Source organism: Cimex lectularius, unplaced genomic scaffold (assembly GCF_000648675.2).
Source record: "Cimex lectularius strain Harlan isolate CLEC.00 unplaced genomic scaffold, Clec_2.1 scaffold124, whole genome shotgun sequence".
Taxonomy (NCBI): Eukaryota; Metazoa; Arthropoda; class Insecta; order Hemiptera; family Cimicidae; genus Cimex; species Cimex lectularius.
Genome location: NW_019392703.1, coordinates 915,333 through 939,726, shown reverse-complemented (window position 1 = coordinate 939,726; position 24,394 = coordinate 915,333). Strand labels below are relative to the sequence as shown.

The 24,394-nt window shown below is 36.5% G+C and overlaps 2 protein-coding genes across 4 annotated transcripts in view; one reads left to right on the top strand and one right to left on the bottom strand.

Annotated features, from left to right (window-relative positions):
* The window catches only part of LOC106666430, a 151,174-nt gene extending 143,198 nt beyond the window's left edge, over positions 1-7,976 (top strand). Inside the window, exon 3 of the mRNA XM_014393625.2 lies at positions 7,830-7,976. Within this exon, the coding sequence (XP_014249111.1) occupies positions 7,830-7,889 (60 nt within the window). The 3' untranslated portion in view covers positions 7,890-7,976. The remainder of the gene's footprint in view (positions 1-7,829) is intronic.
* A 5,730-nt stretch (positions 7,977-13,706) lies between these two features.
* LOC106666385 (proto-oncogene tyrosine-protein kinase ROS) overlaps positions 13,707-24,394 on the bottom strand; it is a 67,497-nt gene continuing 56,809 nt past the window's right edge. The window contains exons 12-36 of one of the 3 annotated variants that reach the window (XR_001340424.2): positions 23,928-24,381; positions 23,666-23,866; positions 23,420-23,609; positions 23,175-23,336; positions 22,683-22,841; positions 22,452-22,621; positions 22,001-22,393; positions 21,471-21,946; positions 21,305-21,409; positions 21,064-21,245; positions 20,827-21,012; positions 20,550-20,764; positions 20,339-20,486; positions 19,965-20,218; positions 19,604-19,758; positions 19,339-19,544; positions 19,161-19,280; positions 16,159-16,269; positions 15,879-16,094; positions 15,508-15,824; positions 15,252-15,446; positions 14,764-15,194; positions 14,575-14,705; positions 14,407-14,484; positions 13,707-14,255 (exon numbers count right to left, since the gene is read on the bottom strand). Coding sequence is in view for 1 of the 3 variants with exons in the window: in XM_014393557.2 (XP_014249043.1) it covers positions 13,990-14,255; positions 14,575-14,705; positions 14,764-15,194; positions 15,252-15,446; positions 15,508-15,824; positions 15,879-16,094; positions 16,159-16,269; positions 19,161-19,280; positions 19,339-19,544; positions 19,604-19,758; positions 19,965-20,218; positions 20,339-20,486; positions 20,550-20,764; positions 20,827-21,012; positions 21,064-21,245; positions 21,305-21,409; positions 21,471-21,946; positions 22,001-22,393; positions 22,452-22,621; positions 22,683-22,841; positions 23,175-23,336; positions 23,420-23,609; positions 23,666-23,866; positions 23,928-24,381 (5,443 nt within the window). In the remaining 2 variants the exon portion in view is untranslated. Of the gene's footprint in view, positions 14,256-14,388; positions 14,485-14,574; positions 14,706-14,763; positions 15,195-15,251; positions 15,447-15,507; positions 15,825-15,878; positions 16,095-16,158; positions 16,270-19,160; positions 19,281-19,338; positions 19,545-19,603; positions 19,759-19,964; positions 20,219-20,338; positions 20,487-20,549; positions 20,765-20,826; positions 21,013-21,063; positions 21,246-21,304; positions 21,410-21,470; positions 21,947-22,000; positions 22,394-22,451; positions 22,622-22,682; positions 22,842-23,174; positions 23,337-23,419; positions 23,610-23,665; positions 23,867-23,927; positions 24,382-24,394 lie in introns of all 3 variants that reach the window. The other 2 variants (XR_001340425.2, XM_014393557.2) reach the window with 2 other exon arrangements.

Genomic DNA, 24,394 nt, shown 5'->3' with positions numbered 1-24,394 from the left:
GGAAATTACAAGAGGATCCGAGCGAGCTGCTAAACTAGCTGTTCAAAGGTAATTTCCCAGAGTGTTTAAGGATGAACAATAGGAAATACAACGCTCACCTCTTATGTACCCAAGAATCCCACAAATTAAAATCGGCGGACCCATGATGTTTTTAATAAAAAAGTTATATCCAAATGAATCAAAAACTTTCTCCAAACCGAATCTTAAGAGAAGTGAAGAAAAAACCGACAAGTTTAACACCTGCAATGCAAACATTTAATTCACTACTTTCGTGGTCCGCTTGACCAATTAATACATGACAATTAATTAAGGTTTTTAGTTGAGATGAAAAAAAGTTAATGGCACGAGAGGGATTCGAACCCACGACCTTCGGCTAGATACGCCGCTGCTCTACCACCTGAGCTATCGTAACCTCGATCCACTCGGAGGTCGTGGGTTCGAATCCCTCTCGTGCCATTAACTTTTTTTCATCTCAACTAAAAACCTTAATTAATTGTCATATATTAATTGGTCAAGCGGACCACGAAAGTAGTGAATTAATAATTTTAAAAAAATGAAGTACACTTCACTAAAGCTCTCCGTCGCCATTTCAATTTTCGTCGAGAATCCAAACCGATTACACGACATTTGAAAAATGGCAAAAGTAGGGAAAACTCATAAGGTGGGGTTGAGATGGGGAGTTGATGTCCGAGTGGATCGAGGTCACGATAGTTCAGGTGGTAGAGCAGCGGCGTATCTAGCCGAAGATCGTGGGTTCGAATCCCGCTAGTGCCATTAACTTTTTTTCATCTCAACTAAAAACCTTAATTAATTGTCAATGCAAACAATATTCCTATCTTAAAAAGGGATTACTACGTAAGAAACATGAAACATTTTCAACAAACAAAGCTTGAAAAACTTTGTCCAAAACAATCCTTGACCACGCCCAACAAGTAAGCCAAACTTATTAAGCCACGCCCACATACGTAATTAGACAACTGACCGACCTAACTTCACAAAATATACCTGAGAAGTATACTTGACATGAAAAAAAAAACATCAACAACAAATATTAAAATAGTTTCATTCTAGAAATAGAATCTTATTTTTTCAATAATAAATTAAATACACTCATCAAAAAAAAACTACCACCTGATTTTTGCAGGAAAAAATGACCACCTTTGGAAATGCATATTTTAAGTCACAGTCCTGCACTAGGTCTCATTTTTTAGAAAATTTTACGCTGAACAAGATGATTTTTTTAAATGTTTTCCTAGCTTCAGGCATTCATCAGTAAATTCAAAAATTCGGAAACAAATTAATTTTTGCACTTTTTACGAAAACTTCAAATTGAGCTGTGGAGCCAGGAAATCGTCCTGGAGCGGCGCACTATAGAAATCGATAGGAAACCAGTAAGATTTCAATTGGTTACACTTAGCCCGATTTTTCAACTGTTTTCGAGTTATTCGCGATTTTTGGACGAAAAAGGTGTTTTTTATGTGCTCATGGTAAAAACCATCTCTCTCTCTCTCTCTCTCTCTCTCTCTCTCTCTCTCTCTCTCTCTCTCTCTCTCCCAATTTTCAAGGTTGCAAAAATTTTTAACCATCATATTTTTGCAAATTTTACGCTCTACAACTTTTTTCCGAGTACTTTTTCGAAAAGTGAACATGGAAGGCACAATTTTTCTTATTTTGACCTTTTGGGATGAAGAATGCTACCGCTGACGATAACCACTTGTTTATCCCATCACGGCAATTCCACTTTTCCTTCTCATTTCACAGGTTTTGTTGCAGTTTAGCTTCGAATAACGCCTCGAATCAATAGGTTTATATATATATACGGTCAAATCGGGAGAGAGAGTGATCGGTCTTTTTTCCATTTAGAAAGCCACGTTTTTGCCCAAAAATCGTGCATAACTCTCTAAACGGTTGAAAAATCGGGCAATGTGGAAGGTGACTAATTGAAAGCTTATTAAAATTTCCTAACGATTGCTACAGGTCGCCGCTCCAGGTCGATTTCCTGGCTCCACAGCTCAGTTTGAAGTTTTCGTAAAAAGTGCATAAATTAACTTGATTAACTTAATTTTTTTCTTTTTGATGAACAATTTATTAAAATATTGCACGATATACAAGATTTAACCTTATTGTTTCCAGCTTGTACATATAGACTAAACCCGCAATGCTTCTCAGTTTGGAAGAATGGTTGGCCTTTTGCGCCCTGTTTTTCTCTTTTAAATCATATCTGTAAAAATATTTTTAGGCCTGGAAACGTCTTCTCTTCTAGATTCGAATCATTGCACGCTATCTTAATTATTTTTTGTTCCAGGTGTTTTCTATTCAATATTTAACCAAACCCAACAAACCTACCCTACATCCAAGCTCCCTGCCCTGTTAGCCTCCTTCTTGTTCTAAGCAAATTGCTTTGAAAAACTTCTAAAAATATTTACATCAATAGCTGAAACCGCTAATATCCTACCTCAAAACCAGTTTGGTTTTCGCTCTTCCACTCCACTGCACCACAGGTACTTCGTGTTATGGACACTATATCATCATCTTGGGTATCTATTTTGATGTGTATCAAGCATTGATACTTTCATTGGCTGTTGAAGCTCAAAGGCTTCCTTCCTTTCCCGTACGTTTAACATTAAAATCTATGACGAACTATGTCGCATTACTGGGAAACCCAATAAATTAAGACCTAAATTTTGTGGATCTTTCCCCGTCCAAAGAATAGTGGCAAAGGAATTTAATAAAATAAATGATTCGATTACAATTGTATTATTAAAAAAGGACTTTAATTAAAATATAAAAAAAAGAGAACAACAACAAAGAATAGCGGCTCTGCCGTGCCTCAGCACATTATTTTTAAATAAGAAATAAATCATCAAACGCATTCATTAATAAAAAAAATAAAAAAAAAAAAAAAAAAAAGGCTCACTGGCGTTGAAAAAAAGATATGAGGCGAAATCGACAAACTGTAGTCTCAGAAGGCAATGAATTCAGTCAATGGCTCAATTCCGCAAATTTCTTCCAATCAAGAATCTTCCGACCTCAGGAAACATCTGCGTGAGACTGCCGCGGTTCTCTCCATTCCCGACGTGTTCGGCGCTTCAACCAATCAGATTGATATGACAATTGTTGATGCTCAATGCATTATAAATCCTATCTGACAGACTGGTACTGCTGCAATGGTCAGAGGTACTGGTTGTTCTTCTTATATGGTTCCCACCGGGCAGCATCCTATGGTCCTTCATATTCCCAATGTATGCTCTTTTGCAGATGACACAACCCTCCTGTCATCTAATCCTGGTCCTTCATGAACACTCCACCTAAAACTTATCCAATCTTGGTCTTGCAAATGGAGGTAAAAATTAACAAAGTTAAATCTACCCACCTTACACTCCAAAAATTCGCTTGCCCTACTGTCTATTTCAATGGAAACCCCATTCCAACATCAGATATGCACTACATGAGACTATACAATGGCAAAAGACTAAAGTGGACCTCACATACGACTGAAAAAACAAAAACTAACCAACGCTACAAATTACACCTCAGATTATTTAACAATAGATCAAACTTACACCTTACTAACAAATTCACCATTTACAAGACAAACCTGAGACCGATATGAACACATGAATTTGAAGTTTGGGGTTCGACAAAAAAATCCATGTCTTACAAAATACAAATATCCAATCCACCCAATCAAAAATACTAAGCAAAATATTAAACTGGTCCTTCTACGTTTCAAACCTAACAATCGACAATGACCTCCAAATCCCATTTGTAATTTACATTATTAAATTCCGGCACAAAATCATCCACAAAAATTTAAACCTTCACCCCAATCCACTTGTTCAATAGTTTTCTTGCCACAACATTGAGAGATTGATTGATTCAATGTGAGGGAGTGCTAGGTGACTTCTCTCATCATGTATAACTGATTGCCACTCTGCCTGCTTGTTCTACCAAAAATCACGATTGTAATAATCATAATAAATTTTAAATATTTAACATTTCTATTTGAAAATAATCAGAATTTTTGACAATTTATTTGTGTTTTAATTTCAATTTATTTTATTAGCTTTCATTGATAAAAATAACTTTAAAAAGCACCCCAAACAATTGGACCAGGGTTAATCAATATGATTTAATACAATTGCAACATGTGATTCACATTTTTCGATAATGAGTTTACAGGACGAATTAGTGCTTCTCGTTAGAAAGAAATGAATATTATTTGTTAATAGTTTTCCAACATTACTGTTATTGGCAAAAAGATATTTTTATCGCAATAATTTTCATAATGATTGATGTAAAATTGGACTGTGGCATTTTCGACACGACATAAAACAAAATTTCAGCTTGGATAAGGCAAAAATATCTACTGGTTAATTAATTATTGCTCAAAAACAAACCTATTCTAAAAATACCCTCTTTCAAAAGGAGAAAAGGGCTAATTCCCTTTACATATTTCTCTTCGGCCTGATAAATCAAATTACCCGTCAACATTCGACACAGAATCGAAAGAACAATCGAAAACGTCCAGTCCAGAGTTCAATTCGAATCAATAAATGGGGCTCTTAGAACAAAAGAGTGGCCCTTCACCTCCCGGTTAACGAACTTGTTAATTATATCTCCTTTGAATGAAACTTGGCCGACACGGCTTACCTGTTGAACGTCTCCCTTTTGAATTATCTCTATTGAATTATGCATTAAAAAGTATATTCAAACACAATCGAAAATAAAACAACACTAGTGACAGCACGATTTGTTTTAAAAAAATATACCTTTGAAATCCCTAACTATAAAAGGTTTGGGGAAAAAAAGTCTGTCCTGTTAGTTCTTGTTTATTCTTGTAAACGAATAAACGAGACGTGCTTAGAGTTTTTATTAATGTTTTTCCTCTAATGGTAAATCATTCCGGAAAACCTTGATATAAATGAATACTCTGATGTAAATTGTTAAAAAGTCCTTGTTAACAACAAAAGAGTTTTATTCAAAAGTTAATATGTCATGAGCTTATTAAAATGTTAACCTACACGAATTTGACGCCATTAATTTCCTCTTTTATCCAACTTTCAACCAGAGTTCCATTTTGATAAAGATGCCATAATTCCATTTTAATTAGGTTAGTTTACAATAGACAACATTGAACAAATGTAGCGTTCGTCAGAAAACAGCAAATTCTGTTGGAGCGACATTAGAGTCATAAGCAGGCAGAAACATGATGCTGACTCTCCTTTCATTTCTGGCGATTTTACCTATGTTTAACATAATGCTCTTCTTTGATGACATCAACCAATTTCAACCATTAAAAAATGAGCCATATATAGATAACGTAAAATCAGGGATATAAGCTGGGAGAGGCATGATGCTGGCTCTCCTTCCATTTCTGCCAATTTACCTATGTTTAACATAATGCTCTTCTTTGATGACATCATCCAATTTCAACCATTAAAAAATGTGCCATATATAGATAACGTAAAATCAGGGATATAAGCGGGGAGAGGCATGATGCTGACTCTCCTTCCATTTCTGCCAATTTTACCTGTGTTTAACATAATGCTCTTCTTTGATGACATCATACAATTTCAACCATTAAAAAATGAGCATATATAGATAACGTAAAATCAGGGATATAAGCTGGGAGAGGCATGATGCTGACTCTCCTTCCATTTCTGCCAATTTTACCTATGTTTAACATAATGCTCTTCTTTGATGACATCATACAATTTCAACCATTAAAAAATGAGCCATATATAGGTAACGTAAAACCAGGGATATAAGCAGGGAGAGGCATGATGCTGACTCTCCTTCCATTTCTGCCAATTTTACCTATGTTTAACATACTGCTAAAAAATATGCCAGAGTCAGATGGTGTGACATCAGGGTTAGAAGCTGGGAGAGGCAAGACTCTTTCCATTTCTGCCAATTTTACCTATGTTTAACATAATGCTCTTCTTTGATGACATCATACAATTTCAGCCATTAAAAAATGAGCCATATATAGATAACGTAAAACCAGGGATATAAGCAGGGAGAGGATGATGCTGACTCTCCTTCCATTTCTGCCAATTTTACCTATGTTTAACATACTGCTAAAAAAATATGCCAGTGAGACGGTGTGACATCAGGGTTAGAAGCAGGGAAGGCAAGACTCTTTCCATTTCTTCCAGTTTTTCCTGTCAAACACGAACAATATCTTTTTGCACTCAAACCAGTGACTATACTACACTTTGGTGATAAAATCTAATTCACACTTTTCACAAATATGCATAATCAGATTTAGAGATGCGACGGTTATAAGTTTGATGAGGCAAGATGCCGACTCCTTCCAGTCCTCATAGTTTTACCCAGTTTCTTTTCAATTTGGAGGTGACGCCTTGTGTGATGCCAAGCAATTTATACTTAAAAATTTATTATAGTCAGATGGTGAATGTCAGGGATATAAGTCCTGTGTGTCCTGAGATCCTTCATCTGTCAATTTTTAACTCTGTCAAACCCGAAAAAGTAATTTTTAATTGAATTTGGTAATGCTAGAACTTTTCCTGATTCTATCTAATTCACGCCTTTAAAAAATGTGTCATGTAGAAACAACATAATATCAGGTTTATAAGTAGAGTGATGTAAGGCGAATCGTTTCTACTCTGCTTACTTTTTTTGTCGCAATGCAATTTTTTTTTTTTTTCAACTTGATGCGAAAAAACCTAATTCACACCTTTGAAAAATTTGTTATGTCAGCTTGTATGATGACAAAATGATATGTTGGTAAGCCTCATTTTACCAATTTTACCAGACAAACACGAATGATATCCAATTGTTAGTACTTCGCCTGATCATATCAGGGATTCGGCTTTTAAAACTCCAGTGCTATTGAATGTAAAGCTCAGAAAGGAGGATATCTATTGCACAATAATCTTTACATCTCATTAAACACTAATATTGATAGAAAATTTCATATCCACCTTTTACTAAGAAAAAGACCATATTTTTCTTCAAACAATTTAGTCCTTGATTTTGGTTCTTTAACCTCGGTCTTAGCCTCATAAACGTAGTCTGTATATTGCCAAGATTTTCAAGTTGGTTGGTGGCTTAACTTGCCATACAAAGCCACAATAGTGATCGATAATCTGCAACTGGTAATCTCTGGCTTACATTATCGAATAATTCAGGAAATACAACCACTCCAAAGGATAACCTGCTAACTCTAAGCTCTTCTTTTTCAGTCTATATTCTCTCAGGACATTTCGAATCACACTTTGCATATTACATATTTTATTCATGAGAAGATATGAAAAGTAAAAAAATATGCGTCTGTGCACTTGATTTTTGGCAGGTTTTTTTTTTTTTTTTTTTTTTTAATAAACAGAAATTCACTACTTTCGTGGTCCACTTGACCAATTTATACATGACAATTAATTAAGGTTTTTAGTTGAGATGAAAAAAAGTTAATGGCACGAGAGGGATTCGAACCCATGACCTTCGGCTAGATACGCTAGATTGAAAAATGGCAAAAGGAGGGAAAACTCATAAGGTGGGGTTGAGATGGGAAGTTGATGTCCGAGTGGATTGAGGTCACGGTAGCTCAGGTGGTAGAGCAGCGACGTATCTAGCCGAAGGTCGTGGGTTCGAATCCCTCTCGTGCCATTAGCTTTTTTTCATCTCAACTAAAAACCTTAATTAATTGTCAAATAAACAGAAAATTAATAAAATATAAGAAAGTTATATATTACATATTATTTATTTTATTGGAAGGTATCAAAACTAACATTCCCCTAGATTATTTGTGGTTTAAGTAATAATTTTAATAAAATATTAATGTTCTTTCTTTTTCTTTTTTTCAGACAAAAGCTCATTTGGACATTTTGGCAGATGCACTACTGAGGTGGGCGCGAGGGCGCTAGTCCTCAGAAGCTGCTCATCAAGCGCCAAACACCCTGTACATAGCATTCCCCCCCTCACCGTGTAAAATAGCACCCTCAAGAAAAAAACTAAAATTATACTTTAAAAACAACCTCAAAAAATCATTCTTTATAAGTCTCTTTCTCTATTTCTCTATATCTAAATTATCTATCTATCTCACTTCTATTTCTCTTTCTTTCTCTCTCAATCTATCTTTCTCTATCATATAAATCGAGTCGATAGCCTCCAATCTGGGGTCAAGAAGAATGATTGGAGACCTTCAAACGGTTCATGGTGGAGTGAGTGGAAGAAGGAGTTACAGTTAAAAAGAAATAATAATAAAAATTAAATCAATCAACCGTAAAAGGGGGGGACGTTTTTATTTTTGGGAAGTGGCGACGAGAACGGGGGTGAATGAAGGGGGTTCACTCGTGAGCCTCGGAGCGGACCCCCGGAAAACCATCCCCCTCAGATCCCTGGGCAGAGGAGAAGAGACCTCTTTATAAGACAAAACAGTTACCAAAAAATAATATAATAATCGGGGCCAGATGTGAGGGGCGGCTTCCAATCCGAGGCGCCCTTCCTGAGCCAACTCAGGCCCCGGCTGCATGCTAAAACCTGCACCAGAACCCTCAGCAATCACCTTTTCAAATGTAAAAATGCAAGAAATTTGAGGAAAATTTGTTCAAGTTTGTCCATGTGTAAGTTGGTGTATTTGATTTTTCCTTTTTAAACACGAACCGAATGAAAAACAAATACAATTCATTTAAAAGAATAAATTGAAGGAATGCAATTTTTCAATATATTTTTTATGTATTTTTAAAGTGCACTGAATATTGTGATATGGTCTGATAAATTCCTGCCAATATGTTATTTACTAATTAAAAAAATATATATATGAAAAATTATATATTATATAATATTATAGTAAAAATTTTATGCACGATTTGAAGCACTGTTTTTGTTTTCCATTATTTTATTTTTTGTTAGTTCTCAAAAGTTCTGTTGACTATATTTAAAAAAAGAAAATGAATATATCTAACAAAAAGAAGTATATTTAAAAAACAAATTACTTGTTGGATTATTTTTTTGAAAGAATGGCATGAATAAGTGAATGATGAAAAATAAATGGTTGGTTTTCCAAAACAAGGCTCAATGTAGTTCTTTTCTTTTATTATTATTTTATTCTATGTTTCTTTAGAATGTGTAGTTGTTGTTTTTCCACATGTTCTCCCCATTTCCAGTATAAATCCATTTGCTCACTTTTTGCCTTGTAGTTTGTGATTCACTATCTTTTTTTTATGACACACTGTTTTATTTTGTATCTTGTTTTTATTTATAATTTATTTTAATTTGTTTTCTTCTATTTTGTTTTTAATGCTCACTTAGGCCACTCTCCTCCTGCCCGAGACAAATGAAAATTTTTCAATAACTTCCTTGTCAATTTTGGGTGCTTCTTCTCATTCACCCTTTATTTTATAATGATTAATGTTTCTTTTTAGAATGAACATCATGTAGGTTTGAAATTATCATTTTTGTCTTTGTGCAAGGGTGAATGCGATCAATTAAAAAAAAAGTCCTTAAATGTCCAAAGGATAAGTCGTCGACTTTATTATGCAAGAACAAGTAAACAAAACATATCATTAAATAAATGTAACTAATTAATGACATTATTGAAAATGAAAATTCAATAATATGAAAGAAAAAGGCATTTTTTAATATCTTGAAAAAAAATAAGTGGATAGATAAATGTCAAATTGTTATTCAATCGTTATTTTTCTATTGACTGACTTAAATGTTAATAAAAATAATGTAGGAAATCCTTCAGCAATGTCTTTGAGCTTTAAATTTTTTCCAAATCTTCAGAAACAATTATTATAGATTAAAATAAATATTTCCTTTTAAAAAAAAAATTTATCGCGTCTTTTTCACATTTTCTCTTTGAGATTTATCGTATTTCTTTTTAATTTCCCGTTTTCAAAGTTTTCCATGTGTTTTCAGTTCAATTTGATTTTGAAGACATCGGGAAATTTTACAACTGAAAATCGTAGTTACCATTGGAAAAAAAAAAAAAAAAAAAAAAATTAAACACCTAAAAAAATGCATATGTTTAAATAATAAATATATGTTTGCCTATTGAAAATGTGTAAAGAAACCCCATCAGTGCTAAGGATGTTAAAGCACTTTAAAAATAATAATAATAATAATAATATACAGCAAAAAATATATTTACAAAATAAAAAGGAGCTATGTAAAATTGTATATTTATGATATAATTACTGCTGATTATATTATGTGATTATATCAATGTACTGTGTCGATACATATCATATATCGCATTAATAAATATAAATATTATTTTAGAAGAAAAAATATATATATATAATTTTGTTCGTTATACATAATAATAATAATAAAATGTCAAAAAAAGAACGCTGTTTAGTTTCTTTTTTTGTTTTCATTTTCAATTTTGGTTTTTTGCTTAATGGAGAAGAGTTTATATTATTTTACAAACAATGTGGCTTCATTTTTTTTTTCAATGCTGTTTTTTGAAAGTGAACAATTGGAATTATTCCTGACCCATCCCTTAACCAAATCACACGGTCAATACTACAATATTTTGCAATCAAGGTAAGTGCCGAAAAAGGTTGAAAATAAAAAAACTTGTGCATTGGTGTATTGCTGCACCTTGACATGTCACTCTGGTATTACAGGCACAATTTGAAGGTTATTTATTCAGTTACATACAAAGTTCAATTTTATTAAATCATAACTTACAAAAACACTGCCTGACAAGATGATCATCGATGATCTGAAAGTGTATGAAGTATATAAATTTTTACAACTACAAAGATTGCATTAGGTAAATATTTTTTTAAGTTAATTGACTCGTTTGAGTCACTTTGGAAAAAGTTGTCCAGTGACAAACTCCTTCACGTGGAAATTTCATTAGTTTTCACTGCGAAGGTCTTGGTGTCACTTCCATTTTGACTAAGTTATGTACAAATGAGATGTCAAGGTCATTAAACATAAACAGGATTTAGAGTCTGATGGAGAAATTAAATCATTGGAAATTAGAATACTTTATTGAGCCCTATACTTCACAACCGTATGCTCAGAGAGTCTTAACTTAGTAAATAAAGTATTTAGTAACATTTTAGTTTTTTTTTTTTTTTTTTTTTTTTTTTTGGCATTGACCTTTTGTCTTCAGCCATGTTTGAACATTTTAGTTAGGTTCATTTTAATTTTCCTTTTTGTGAACCATCCCTCCAATTCATTCGGGTGTTGTATATACAAATTGTTTATGGAGTGGTCCAAATTAGGTGTAAGAATCACTGTATAATCAAAATTATATGTTGAAATGTTAACATGTGTAGTGTGAAAAAAGAAATGGACCAAGGGCACTTCCCTGAGGAACACCTAGTCCAATACCTTCGTAATATGAAAATTCAGTTCCCTGACAGACGGTACATTTCAGTAAGAGGCAATATGCATGAGAGAGGTTAAAACTCGATCATACGCATGTTCCAAATTAAGAAAGAAACCCAAATATGGCAGCATTTGTAAAATTTCCTCCTACAGACTGTGGGCTAATAAACCTATTGTTTGATAGTTTCATCCTGGTCTGTCTATGATGATTTTCATTAATTCAGACGTGTTTCGGCATTTTGCCATGTTCGTTATTTGGGCGATTTCTGCCGACTACAGAGTGGAGTCCAAAAATCAGATATAATACTTAGTCCAGGATGACAGGTAGCTATCAAACAATTGCTGCTCTTATTCAAGGGACAGCAATTAATTAAGGTTTTTAGTTGAGATAAAAATGTCAATGTCACGAGCGGGATTCGAACCCACAACTTTTGGCTAGATACACTGCAACTCTACCACCTGAGCTATTGTGACTTTGATCCACTTGGACACTAACTTCCCATCTCAACCCTACCTTTTGAATTTTCCCTCCTTTTTGCCATTTTTGAAATGTTGTGAAATCGGATTGGATTCTCGGCGTCAAATGAAATGGCCACGGAGAGCTTTAGTGAAGTATACTTCATTTAATTTATTAAATTCACTAATTTCGTGGTCCACTTGACCAATTAATATATTAAAATTAAGAAGAATCAAAGAAATAGAAGAAAAATCAAAAGCAATGGTGACAGCTATCAAAACATGGTGCGAAGAGGCCAAATTAAAAATTGCTCCTGACAAATGCCAATCGCTATTGCTAAAAGGCAAATTAAGTACAAGCCCCGTGATTAAGATCGAAGGGAAAAGAATCAAGCTGAGCGAAAAGGTAAAGTACCTAGGCATAGTTTTGGGAGAAAGGCTAAGTCCTACACACCATGCCATCAAGATCATAGAAATGACGAGATGCGTCTTCTCGAAACTAAGCTCGATCGCGAAATCAAAATGGGGGCTGAGTCCAAGGGCGCTCTCTATCACTTACAAAAATGCCCATTGCCACATACGGAGGAGCAGCTTGGGGAACAAAATTGCAAAGCAGGAGTAGAAGCATCCTCGAGCAGAGTCAAAGAATAGCGCTCCTGAGAACGACTAAAGCTTATAGGACAGCCCCTACTCACGCCCTCCAAGTCCTTGCTTCCGCTGCACCAATAGGCATTGTCCTCCACTGTAAAATTGCAATCCGGCAGCTAAGAGATGGAAAGGAGCCAACAATGGTAAATTTGGATGCGTCAGATAGGGAAAGGCTACGAACTGCACCTAGAAAGCACATCCGGGAGATCCTTACAGTTTGGATAGACAACTTGTGGCAGGAAAGATGGGACAGAAGCACCAAGGGAAGGCTAACCCACGAGTTTCTACCCAGTATTGAGGACCGAGCAAAAGCAAAGTGGTTTCAACCAGATTACTGGATCACACAAGTAATGACAGGTCACGGAAATTTCAACGCTTACTTGCATCGATTCTGTAGAGCTAACAGTCCACTGTGTCCCGACTGCGGAGTTGATGACAGTGTCCAACACAGATTATTCAACTGCCCCCTCCTTGAGAGGGTGAGAGAACCACTAAAGCTCCTCTTCCGCCACACTTGGCCACCGACCCTCAACGAACTGGTTAAAGAAAAGAGGACGTTTGAGGTCCTCAAGCGTGTTAGCCGAGCTATAGTGGATAAAGTACCTGATTAGTTTTTTCTTTCTCTTTTTCTTCTTTTTCTTCCTATGATGTTCTAACTAAGATTTTAGATCTTAGCGTTTCCCTGAACTTTTAATTCCGGGCTGGTTACTCCTTGTACCCATAATTGTTATTTATTTATTAAAATATTGTATTTATTAGAAAGTGTATTCAAAAGGATTAACCAGCAAGAGGGAGACCTATTAGATTAGATAAATTAATAATAAAAAAAATTTCCCTTCTTCCTTGGGTCTTCCCTTTCAGGGCAAGGTCGAAGGAAGACGTTAAGCACAAGATCCCCTAAATTTGCATCCCATTTGAATTAGTTTAGTGGCCGTGGTCCGCCGGTATGGGGTCTCCCTTAGGTACGACGGGGAGGTGGATGGGAAAAAAAATTAAGTTTTTAGTTGAGATAAAAAAAGTCAGCAATGTCAGCAACAAAGCACCTGCTGATTCGGTATCAGTGACCTTTTTGTCCTGATCATCAGTATCATCATATTGACATTTTTAATTATGAACAATAATCATCAGAAAAAGTTTTTCTGCTGTATAATTTTGGCAAGGTTGCATAAGAGGACTAATTCAAAATGTTCTTTTAATACTCAGATCTCAATTTTTACAATACTTACAAGAATCGAAATTTATTAGATTTAAAAATATTTCCATTTTAAACTTAATTATATGTACAATGAATAAAATATAAAGTGCTACAAAATAAATTAAATGCAAGATTTCAGGAAACATTCTAATATACAATAATAAAATATAAATATGTACAGATCTTTTTTAAACAGTAATAAATTGTGAATATTTCAATCAGTCAATAATCTACCACAATCACAGTCAAATAAATCATCAATATGTAATGAAACTTTACTCATCTCGTAACGCCTGACACAATTTGTACTAAGCACGTTCAATATAAATATAAATACAAAACTCTTTGGTAATTTAACTTTATCATACATGGAATCATCTCACGACCATTGAGTCTCTGTTTCTTCTCTCGGACAAGGCCGAGTCGACGACAGGCAGTAGTTTCTCTAAGCTGGACCGCTCCTCCGAATCACTCACGATTTCGTTTTGCAGCTGGGTGGTCTCACTGATTTCACAGAGCGACTTGGGTATCTCATAACCGGAGCTATCGCCACTGTCGTAGAGCAGCTCGAGGTATTTTGGTATCCCCTGGGAGTTAATCGGGCCAATATCCTCCGTCCTCCTCTTATTAACCACACAGTCTAAAAAACATTAAAATGTAAATGTCTAAGATAAATTGTTTATAATTCTCCTCCACCCTAAAAATCTACTCCCAAAATCTACAATTTTTTTCTACACTACTGATGTAAATGTGCTTCTTTTTAATGTATTTACATGAAATTGCTTAATTACTCAAGATTGTTCTTGGATTTTGTTCTGGAGTAGATTCTAGGAGGAATTTCATGCTGTCCTACTCATCTACTGTTTCAGCTAGAATTCAAAAAATTCAATAAGAGACAAATAAATGATATGAATTGAAAAAAAAAATATAAGAGTTAAATTTAAAAAAGTACAACATACTTGTAAGTGTTGAAGTGTTGAGAGGAATGTCTTCAGTATTTTTTAATATCTCTTCTAAAACATCTAGGCAATATTTAAAAGTCGGCCGTTCCTCTGGATTGAAATTCCAGCATTTTATCATAAGGTCATACCTAACAAAATGAAATTTTATAAGATATGACTCTTTTTTTTATATTTAAAATATCTTACATGTGAACGTTACTGTTTGTGGGCTGGCTAAGCCTTCCACCGTTCCTGACATAATAAAGTACTTCTAAGTTATTTCTGGCTGGGTATGGTTGCTGCCCGAGGGACATAATTTCCCAGAGGAGGACCCCAAAAGCCCAAACATCTGACTGGCAGGTAAAAACGCCATCGACGAGCGACTCGGGGGACATCCATCTGACCGGCAACAGACCTTCGCCTTCTTTTCTGTAGTAGTCATTTTTATAAATATCCCTTGCCAGTCCAAAATCTCCTATTTTCACGATTCTGTCTTCTCTCACACGAGACGAGACGAGGCAGTTCCTGCATGCCAGGTCTCGGTGGACAAAATGCATCTCTTCTAAGTAGCAGCAGCCTTTTGCAACATCCACACACATGGAGAGAAGATCGATCAGAGTTAAACCAGATTCAGTTTTCTATATCAAAAATATAATTAATAAATGTTCATAATAGTCGATAATGGTACAACTTACAAGAAGAGGACGTGATGCACGTAGGTAAGATAAAAGATCTCCACCCTCCATAAGTTCCATTATGATAAAATGAGGATCATTGTCCAGACACACACCGAGGAGTTGAAGTATATGAGCATGCCGAAAATTCGACATCAACTGTGCCTCCTTTAAAAACTCTGCCTTTTCTTGATCATTAGCACCTTTTCTTAATGTCTAAATTTAAAAAAAAAAATTAGGCAGATTAATTTAATATAATTTAAACTACTGATCATACCTTTACAGCAACTCGTGTGATATCACTCTCCGAGTTGGGAAGATTTCTCGCCTGCCCTTCGAACACTTCACCAAATGCCCCTGAGCCTAAGAACTTCGAAAGTGTGATTTGATCACGTCGTAGGTGTGGCAAGAGAGAAACGGGTGCTAGATTTCCTCCAGTGTAAAGGATGTTTGACGATTGGACATGTGCCGACCATCTCGGTATCTGCCTCAGTGAAGCCAGCTCGACGTCCGGTCCTTTTGACGGATCGTTCAGTGCCCTGTGACCGCTTCCAGCTGAGCCCCATTTTTTTACCCTTTCATGTCTGTACAAGACTGCAGACAAAAAATTAAAACCATCTTTTAAAAATTAAAAAAACAAAAACTTACCGCACATGAAAACCAATAAGGTCAAGATTATAGCTGCAGGAGTCATGATCCATATGATAATAGTTATCTCCTTTCTATCGCCCAGCATCGCAGCCCTTGTCAGGTCGAAAGAACCGCTCGACTCGCTAAAGTCCGACCACCCATAGTCGTTCTGTGATCTCACACGAAATTTATACCTCTCATGGCTTTCCAGGTTTGAAACAATCCAGAAATTATCTAAAATTCATTAATTTGAAAACAAAAAATGTAAATTTATTCTTTATATTCTCATCTTCTGTACCAGTCCCGTTGAAATAAAGTTTCCAAGGGTCTTCAACATCTTCATCCTCTCCATCTTTTTCTGTGAGATTTTCAACGTTCAAAGTTCGTTCCAAATCACTCACTTTTGTGCCTAAATTTTCAATATAAACATAAGTATACATTGTAACAACTATGCAAAACTAAACACAGAAGGTATTATGCTGAAACGTCTACAATTTTGGCCAGCAGTTAGGAAATTTTTCAGATTGTAAAATATTTTTTTTTGTATTTTCCAGATAAATGTAAACAGCATTAATGATCAATTATTGTGTTATTGCCCACTCCAAACTCTCTTAATGTGAGGTCTGTGAGATGATCCAGTACTTAAGTCCTTTCGTAACTTTTCGATTTGTCAGATGCATTTCAGCCAGTCACCATCTTCAGTATTCAGTTTAACCAAAAATTATTATTAAAAACAGAATATGGCAAAAAGCTGAAACATATCCGACAGACCAAAACAGAAAGGATAGTCTGATCAAAATTATCAGAAGTAACAACTACACTTTTGCAGATTTTTTAAACTACCAGCTTATTTTCCATTTATGTGTACAACCAAATTTGTCTAGACTATCAGGATCAGAATTGTGCATGAATCAGTAGATAATTAGAAAAATAGATATTAGCAATAGTATATAAACATAAATTATTTCAAAATGACCAATTATAGACAGAATGTGTATACAAATTAATTGTAACTAGTGGAGAAACTAAGAAAGTATGATAGTATATAATTAAATTCGAACTTCCCATGAGTGGGCGCCCCTCAGGAATTGAGTTTTTCTGATTATTAGAAGGGTTCACATGTAGAAAATTTATAAATCAATTAAATTTGTCATGGGCAGTACTTTTTCTTTCTCATCTACTTGTATAACTTTGACCTTTTCTTCGACCGACAATTTTTTTTTTCCCCCAAATCTGAGAACTGACCAATAAGTGCCAAAAGCTTAAAATAAATGCTTAATTTCCCCCCCCTCCACATTGAAAAGTATCGTGTCCTAAAGAGAGGAGAGGAGAGCCGGGGAAAAGAAAGCCAGGTCAGAACGGAAGTAAGTCATATGTCAAGGGTTGGTTTTGTAAAAAATGTTAAGTTCAAATTACGATTACAATAAAATAGAGAAAAACAGTGAAGGTGTGGAGGAGAGGAGAAAGAGAGGACGAGAAGAGCAATAAGAAAAGACAGCAGACTAGGATATGGGCTGCGAATAGACATCAGCATTATAATTTCAGCTTGTCCTCCTTGTGTAGCTGAGACCATCCTGGATTGAGTGGGCAGGATGGATCCCAGAAGGGGTTTAGTGACTGCCATTATAAGTATGATTTTCCCATCGTCCAGGGCGAATCAGGAGGAGTACAGCCCAGGAGGAGAACAGCCCAGGAGGTCTGAGATGACAGAAGGAGAGAGGATGTCGGCGTCGCATCTGAGGCCACTCTGGTCCAAGGAATCAGGATGGATACCTGGAAGGGGTTTCAGGGCTGCAATAAGGAAAACAAATTTCCTACTGTTCATAACACGATTTTTGAAAGGGCATTCTCACATTAACGTTTGCAAGTAGATTGCCATCAAGTCGTTTTGTATAGGAGTCATATGCCATTCATGGAATACTGAGTTGTTTTTCTTTTTGCTGACCACTTATAAGAGACTTTTTCATTCGGTTTGTTTGTTAGAAGTACATTTTTTAGTAAAGTACGTGTAATAATACCAGGGATAATAAAACTGTCCGGTCATGAGGGATGTCCAATTATTGAAAGTTACCATTTTGGGTTTCACTGTGTAACTTTAAATATAATAACTGTGAAGGGAATTTTAAACGGGATTGTAAAAATTTAAGTTTGATATAAATATTAAAATTAGACGTAGAAATAGGTTAGCTAATTGTTGGGAAAGCATATTGTGCCGGGGTGAGTAACCGGAGGTGGCCTGGAATCGCGGGAGCCGACCCGGTCTTTCTCGAGAACTCCAGACACAGCTTAAAAAAAAGCTGGTGAAATAATAACAGCTGGATGTTTTCAATTCAACCTAGAAAAATTGGCTGTTGTGCTGACGAGTGGCCTTATTGCTCAACCCTCAGGATTAGCTGATGCCCGGACTCATCCGAAATAGCTCAATGACCTGGAGAGGACAAAGGGCAGTCGGGTCACCCGGAAGCATATCAGTATTTTCAAAATGCAACTGTTCCCCCACCTCCTCCCTGAACGGATTGATATAAAAAGGACAATCAGAGAGTGGAGTCGGAAGAGAGAATCCGGGTGGAGTCCGAAGAGAGTTGAGTCAGTCGGAGTGTCCGGTGGAGACGACGAGTGAGTCTGTCAAACAGAGTCAAAAGGGGAACTGGTGTGGCAGATTAGTCAGCGTAGTTCGCAGGATCCGTACCACCAAACCGACGAAACCGATGCATGTATTCCATTCCTGTGAGTACAAATTTTGTCAATTGGTTTGTGGGAGATTTGGAGAACAGTTGGGCGATTTCAGGCTACTGTTAGTACTACGATCCTAATAATTAAGCCCCTAGTATTAAGGTTTCATTATAGAGAGTAAGAGCATTAGTTATATCTAGAATTAGTCTTCCAGTAATAAGTTTTGTATATGAATTGTTTAATAGGAAATAAGGGTTGCTATTTATAAGAAGGTTTAGGGCGTTATTCACTAGTTGATTATACATATTGGGAATTGTACAGTCATATCAAATAAAGGGACCTGGTTGTTCAGTCTGAATTGGTGTATCTTTCCCCCAAACCTCCTTGTCCAGAGTTAGTAAGTAAAGGGTGTTCACCCGTCAAGCCGGGCAACCTGACAAATCTTACCCCTAAAAGGCTTGACGGGCCTAGAGTGGAGTAGCTCGCTACCCTCTCGGAGCACCCTAGCAAGAGACGGTATTCGAACGAGCCGTGAGCCGCGAGCTGCAAGCCGCGCTCGGGGAAAAAGAGAAACCGCTCGTCACAATAACTAAGAGTGATAAACTATAAATTAAAAAAAAAAAAAACCTTCGAGCCAGTAGAGTTGAACAGGAGACCCATTATCTTTTGAAGGCTCCCAAGCAACTTGGAAGGCCTCACCGCTCAAATGTTGAATGACAGGTACACCAGGCTTGCTCGGTCTGTCACCTAGAAACCAACTCATTTAAGAAAACTCGACATAAACTTTCAGATTCAGCCTATTTACCCAAAGTTTTAAATGTAAATCTATTGTCTTGTGGCCATAAGAAAGGACTATTTGGGTCTTTGTATATGATTTTGATCCTGAATGTGTACACCGTTTTGGGTTTAAGGCCCACCATCAGATACTCCTCAAGGCCGGTTTCGGTTGAATTCGTCGGTGAGACTACACTCCACTCACCTGACGAACTGTCAACATACTCGAGTTTGTGGCTAGAAATTTTATTCGGATTTAGTTTGCACTTTTAATTTAATTGAATTATATTGCTCACTGTATGTAAGGCAGGTCAGTGTTTTTCTGCCATGTGATGTTCAGCGAATACGCAGTCGCACTGACTAGAGTTAAATTGTTAGGCTCTGGAAACATGGACACTTCGATTGGTTTGCTTTCTGAATATGCTTCAGCATTCTCAGAATAAGCTCGAACCTGTAAATGCATAAAACTTATTCAAAAGTACTAAAATTAAAATGTTTGTTTATATTTACCACTATAAAACAAAATTTATTATTTAGAATACTAAAATACAATAAAGATATTTCTTACTATTATGACCTTATGATTGCTTGGAAGTAAGAAAATATCATTAGAGAAATTATAATATTTTAGGGTTTTCATAATAGAAAACATCATACCCATATCAAATAATTTGCGCCCGGTGACAGCTTGTGAATCTGAGTTTCTTCCCTCGTCATCCCGTTCGAGTAGTTCCACCTCGGAGGTACGACCTGTTCGCCTCTTTGCCTCATACCGTCAACCGGACCATCAGAGGTCCACAACACTTCGTAACTGACCATATCAGAGTTGAGCAAGCGAGGTGGGTCCCAACTGATCAACAAAGTATTTGGAGAAAGCACATCAGCCATTACTTCTTCCGGTGGTGATGGTGCTGTTGAATAAATACAAATTAATTACCATCTATTAAAAAGAAGAATATGTCACCATATTGTGCCGGTAATATAGTAAAAAAATTTAATTAATCAATGTTGGGATATATAAATTTAATTACCTCCAGGAGCAGTCTGAAACACAACGGGTATGCTAGGCTCTAGAGTGATGTTGGCCAAGTCTGAATAATAATTTCTCTCGAGTGTCATAAATATGTATTCCGAATAGGGGTTGAGGCCATCTATAGTCACATACTTTTCGAGTGTCTCCTGTTGAAAAGAAAATTAATATAGACAACATTCTGTTGAAAATGCTGCACCAAAAGAACTAACGTATTTCTTGCAGTCCCTGATCTTGGTTGTACAAGTCGTGAAACCTTCAGCATCCACTTCCTGGTAATAGACAGTGTAGAATGAGTTTGGCTGAGAAATGTTCCAACATTCTTCCGTCCTTGGATTATCACTTAAAAGGAGTGTGAGACTGTCGCTCGACTTTCCTGTCAGGCTTGGTGGAGGGGGAGGCTGTCTCGGTATAAGACATTTTAGATCTGAAAGATAATTTTTTTCACCAATAAACAGTCAAGACTATATATTTAAGTATATGCCAAACCTGGATAAGGCTGAAGGTGATTTCCAAAAGCAGTTATCTCTTTTAAACCAGGAATAAATTCATGTTTAGGTTGAGCTATTCCGTATCTTTCCAAATCTCGTTTCTGCAAGCTGTAAAGCCTGTTTTCGGTTGAATTTGACCAGTAGACTAATTCCTGGTCGGATGTTATCCAGCTCGGAGGTAAACCTAAAAATATGATTTGATTGATTGTCTAGACGTCAGTTTTAAAAATCTTACCAGTTTCGTTATGCTGAAGATTGTCCATCAGCACAGTACAGTGACAGCCGTTGAGGTCAGAAGCCATCAGCCTTTTCAAAACAACATCTGACCAAATAAGTACACCAGATATGTGGTCGATTGTAAACTGTGGCCCAGGATGTGGCTCAGAAGGACATGAACATGGACTTCTTTCCCACCTTCTATTAAAATTAATTAGTAAATAAAAAAATAACATGAAATAAACTTGTGTGAAAAGTACCTTTTATGCTTTCCATTTTTGAAGAATGGAGTGACGTTTGTTCCGTCCATGGAGGACTGCCAGAGCTTTGGCTTATTAGTACTTTCCTCAAACCAGTAAATTGACCTATAAGTTTATATTTTAGTTATGCGTTTTATTTTTAGGAATAACAAATTAAAGTACTAACCGTGTTAATGGATTTATCTGTACAGACAGCATGGGTGATGGTCTGATCAGGAGAGTTTTGACATGTATGATATCATGTTCAAAATGTGTCAGGTCGAGTTTTCTTAGTTCGTTGGTTCTTTCGGACATTTCTGTCCAGAACAGGGTGTTGCTGACCCAGTCGATGGCAAGGCTCAAGCCTGTCCCGTTCAAGCTCAGGATTTTATGCTTTGCTCGGATTTTCGCTGAAGAATGGACTATTGTCTGGGAGTCTTGGATCCAGTAAACACCTCCACTGCCCCGACTATGAAATACAACACCAGTCACCCCGCCACCTGTATTGTGCGCCAATGTCGTGTTGTCTCCACGGTCGACATCCGTCAGGGTCAGAGTTTCATTGGTCGTCAGAAGCAACCTGGGAATTGGGGTTTGTACACCCGTTCTAACCATTACTGCTCTGCTTGGTAATCCACAACCGCTTTCTGTGCATGCCCTGACCTGAAAATGTCAAGCGTTAGTTAAGTCTTTACACACAGTGAAATTTCTTCTTACCTGAAAAAACACAGTTACGTTAAAAGGCACGTCTTTGGACGTAAAACTGAGCTGATTTGGATCAAGATTCGGAGCATTGCATAAAAATGTGTCTGATCCGTTCAGCCAGCATACAACGGTGTAACGGATAATGATTCCGTTAGGTGACAATGGAGGATCCCAGCGGAAAACAACCTCTGGCTCTTTAACCGACTTCCCTGGTAGTGTTCTTATAACGACAAAAGCTCTCGGTTGAGATGGTTGGGACGGTGAAGTCTCAGGGCTGTAAAGAATTGTGCTGACTTGGGCTGATACACCCCAATAAGTGAGTGCTCTCACCGACACTTCTAAGCTTGAATATGGCGGAGGGATGTCAGAAGATGGATAAGACCAAGTCGAACCCACAGTCTCCACCTACATTTTATATTTAATTAACACTACAAGCAATTTTTTATTTTTTTAATCTACCTACTGTAATTTCTTTCTGATCTTTATGAGAAATTTTCAACTCATAGAATACTTCACCAATATTTACATTGGTTACTGGATCCCAACTGATGTTAAAATTACTATAATTACCAACAATTCTTATAGAATCTTGCTTTATTGATTCAGGAATGGCATTCAATGAGGAACTCTGGTCTAAAATGAAATAAACATAATAGATCAATTATAATTTTTATAAATTCATAAAATTACAAACCCGTTAGCATTCTTGTCTCGTCGATGACAGTAAACACATTAAGATTATTAAGTACTGGAATATTGAGCAGGGCAGAATTAGAGCCTAATAAATCGCCGATCACAGCTTGCTTGTCATCTCTTAGCCAAATTAGTCTATTGTCAAAATATACCAAAGGCCCTGGAATTTTATATTATTTTTTAATAAACGCACTACACTTAATGTTTATGTGTAGAGATTAGTGACCGTTAATCGATAGTTATTCAGATATTGTGAGATGCGGTCGGGTGTGATGTAGGTTTCAGAAAAACATTTTCTTTATTGTGCCAACGTTTTGATCTTTTATTGAGATCATCTTCAGGGCTCAAAGTGTTTGTCTTCTGTGTAATTGTGTAATAAATCTCAATAAAAGATCGAAACGTTGGCACGATAAAGAAAATTTTTTCTGAAGCCTACATCACACCCGACAGCATCTCACGATATCTGAATAATTTAATGTTTATATAAATTTACCTAAAATATCTGGATGCTGCACCAAGGAGATTTTGGTTGAAGAGACTTCCCAGTTCAAATTATTTCCATTTGCCATCTCGGCACGAAAAAGAGTGGATCCTTCGTAATTTCTAACAATCCAAAAAACCATCCTTGATATGGTATCCAAAGTAAGTCCCATAACTTGAAAAACAAAAATATAAACAACATTATTTTGAAGCTTTTTTTTAAAACAAATTTTGTTAATTGGTATTTGATGAAATTACCCTGTTTTCCAGAAAATAATTCAGCGGGATAGTAAACCCGTCTGTGTTTTCCATTAAGCCTAGCACATTCAACAGCATGTCCTGTAGACCAATAAATGTACGCTTGTGTTGAATCTATATTCAATTCTTTTGCCACTGTGAGGATCGGCAGAGGTTCTTGGTCATTGCCCTTCAGGCTGCCTCTCGCTATCTGAAAATTCAACAAGGTTTAGAAGAAAATTGTTTAAAACTTAACAATAACTTTACCAATTGTTGTTTTGGATTTGACCAGTATAGTTTTTTCCCGACCCAGTCAACTGCGATGCTTCCGACTGAAGTGAGATCTGCGACTTTTCCACTTTCTCTAGTGGTAACGTTGTACCAAAGGACACCACTTCCATTTGTAACTAGGTAAAGTTGGTCTTCATACCATGAAATACCTGTTATTTGATATTTACGCTGACTTCCCTAATGTAAAGCAATTTAATATAATTTTTTGTAAAAGAAAGTTGTGATGTTTTTTAATTACTTGGAGTTGATCGGAATGTAGTAAGATTTCTTCATCCTGCCCGGTCGGATCTGTTGTTAAGAGTCCTGAATCGGATGAGCTCCATATGAGCCTCGCTCTGCCTTCACTAGTTAATGTCGTCCCTGTGAAGGCCCCAGACCAAGGCCCGACACCTGAACTTGTGGCAGCGGCTGTCTTCAGGAAGTACTGCCTGCCGGGCATCAGCCCCTGGACCATGGCACTTGTTGAATTAATGTGACGCAAGAGGGATGTCTCTCCAGTTGAAAGGTCTTCAATGCTCAGTTGGTATGACCAGTTCTGCCAGGCGCCTTTCCCCTGACCTCCAAGAAGATGTGGTATGTTCCATGTGGCTCTCACAAACTTAGCGCCCATCACTGCTTGCAGTCCAGTCGGTGGATTAACAGGTGCAGGGACTGGCTGAGCTGAGGGAAGATCCACTCCAATACTCACATAGCTTTAAAAAAAAA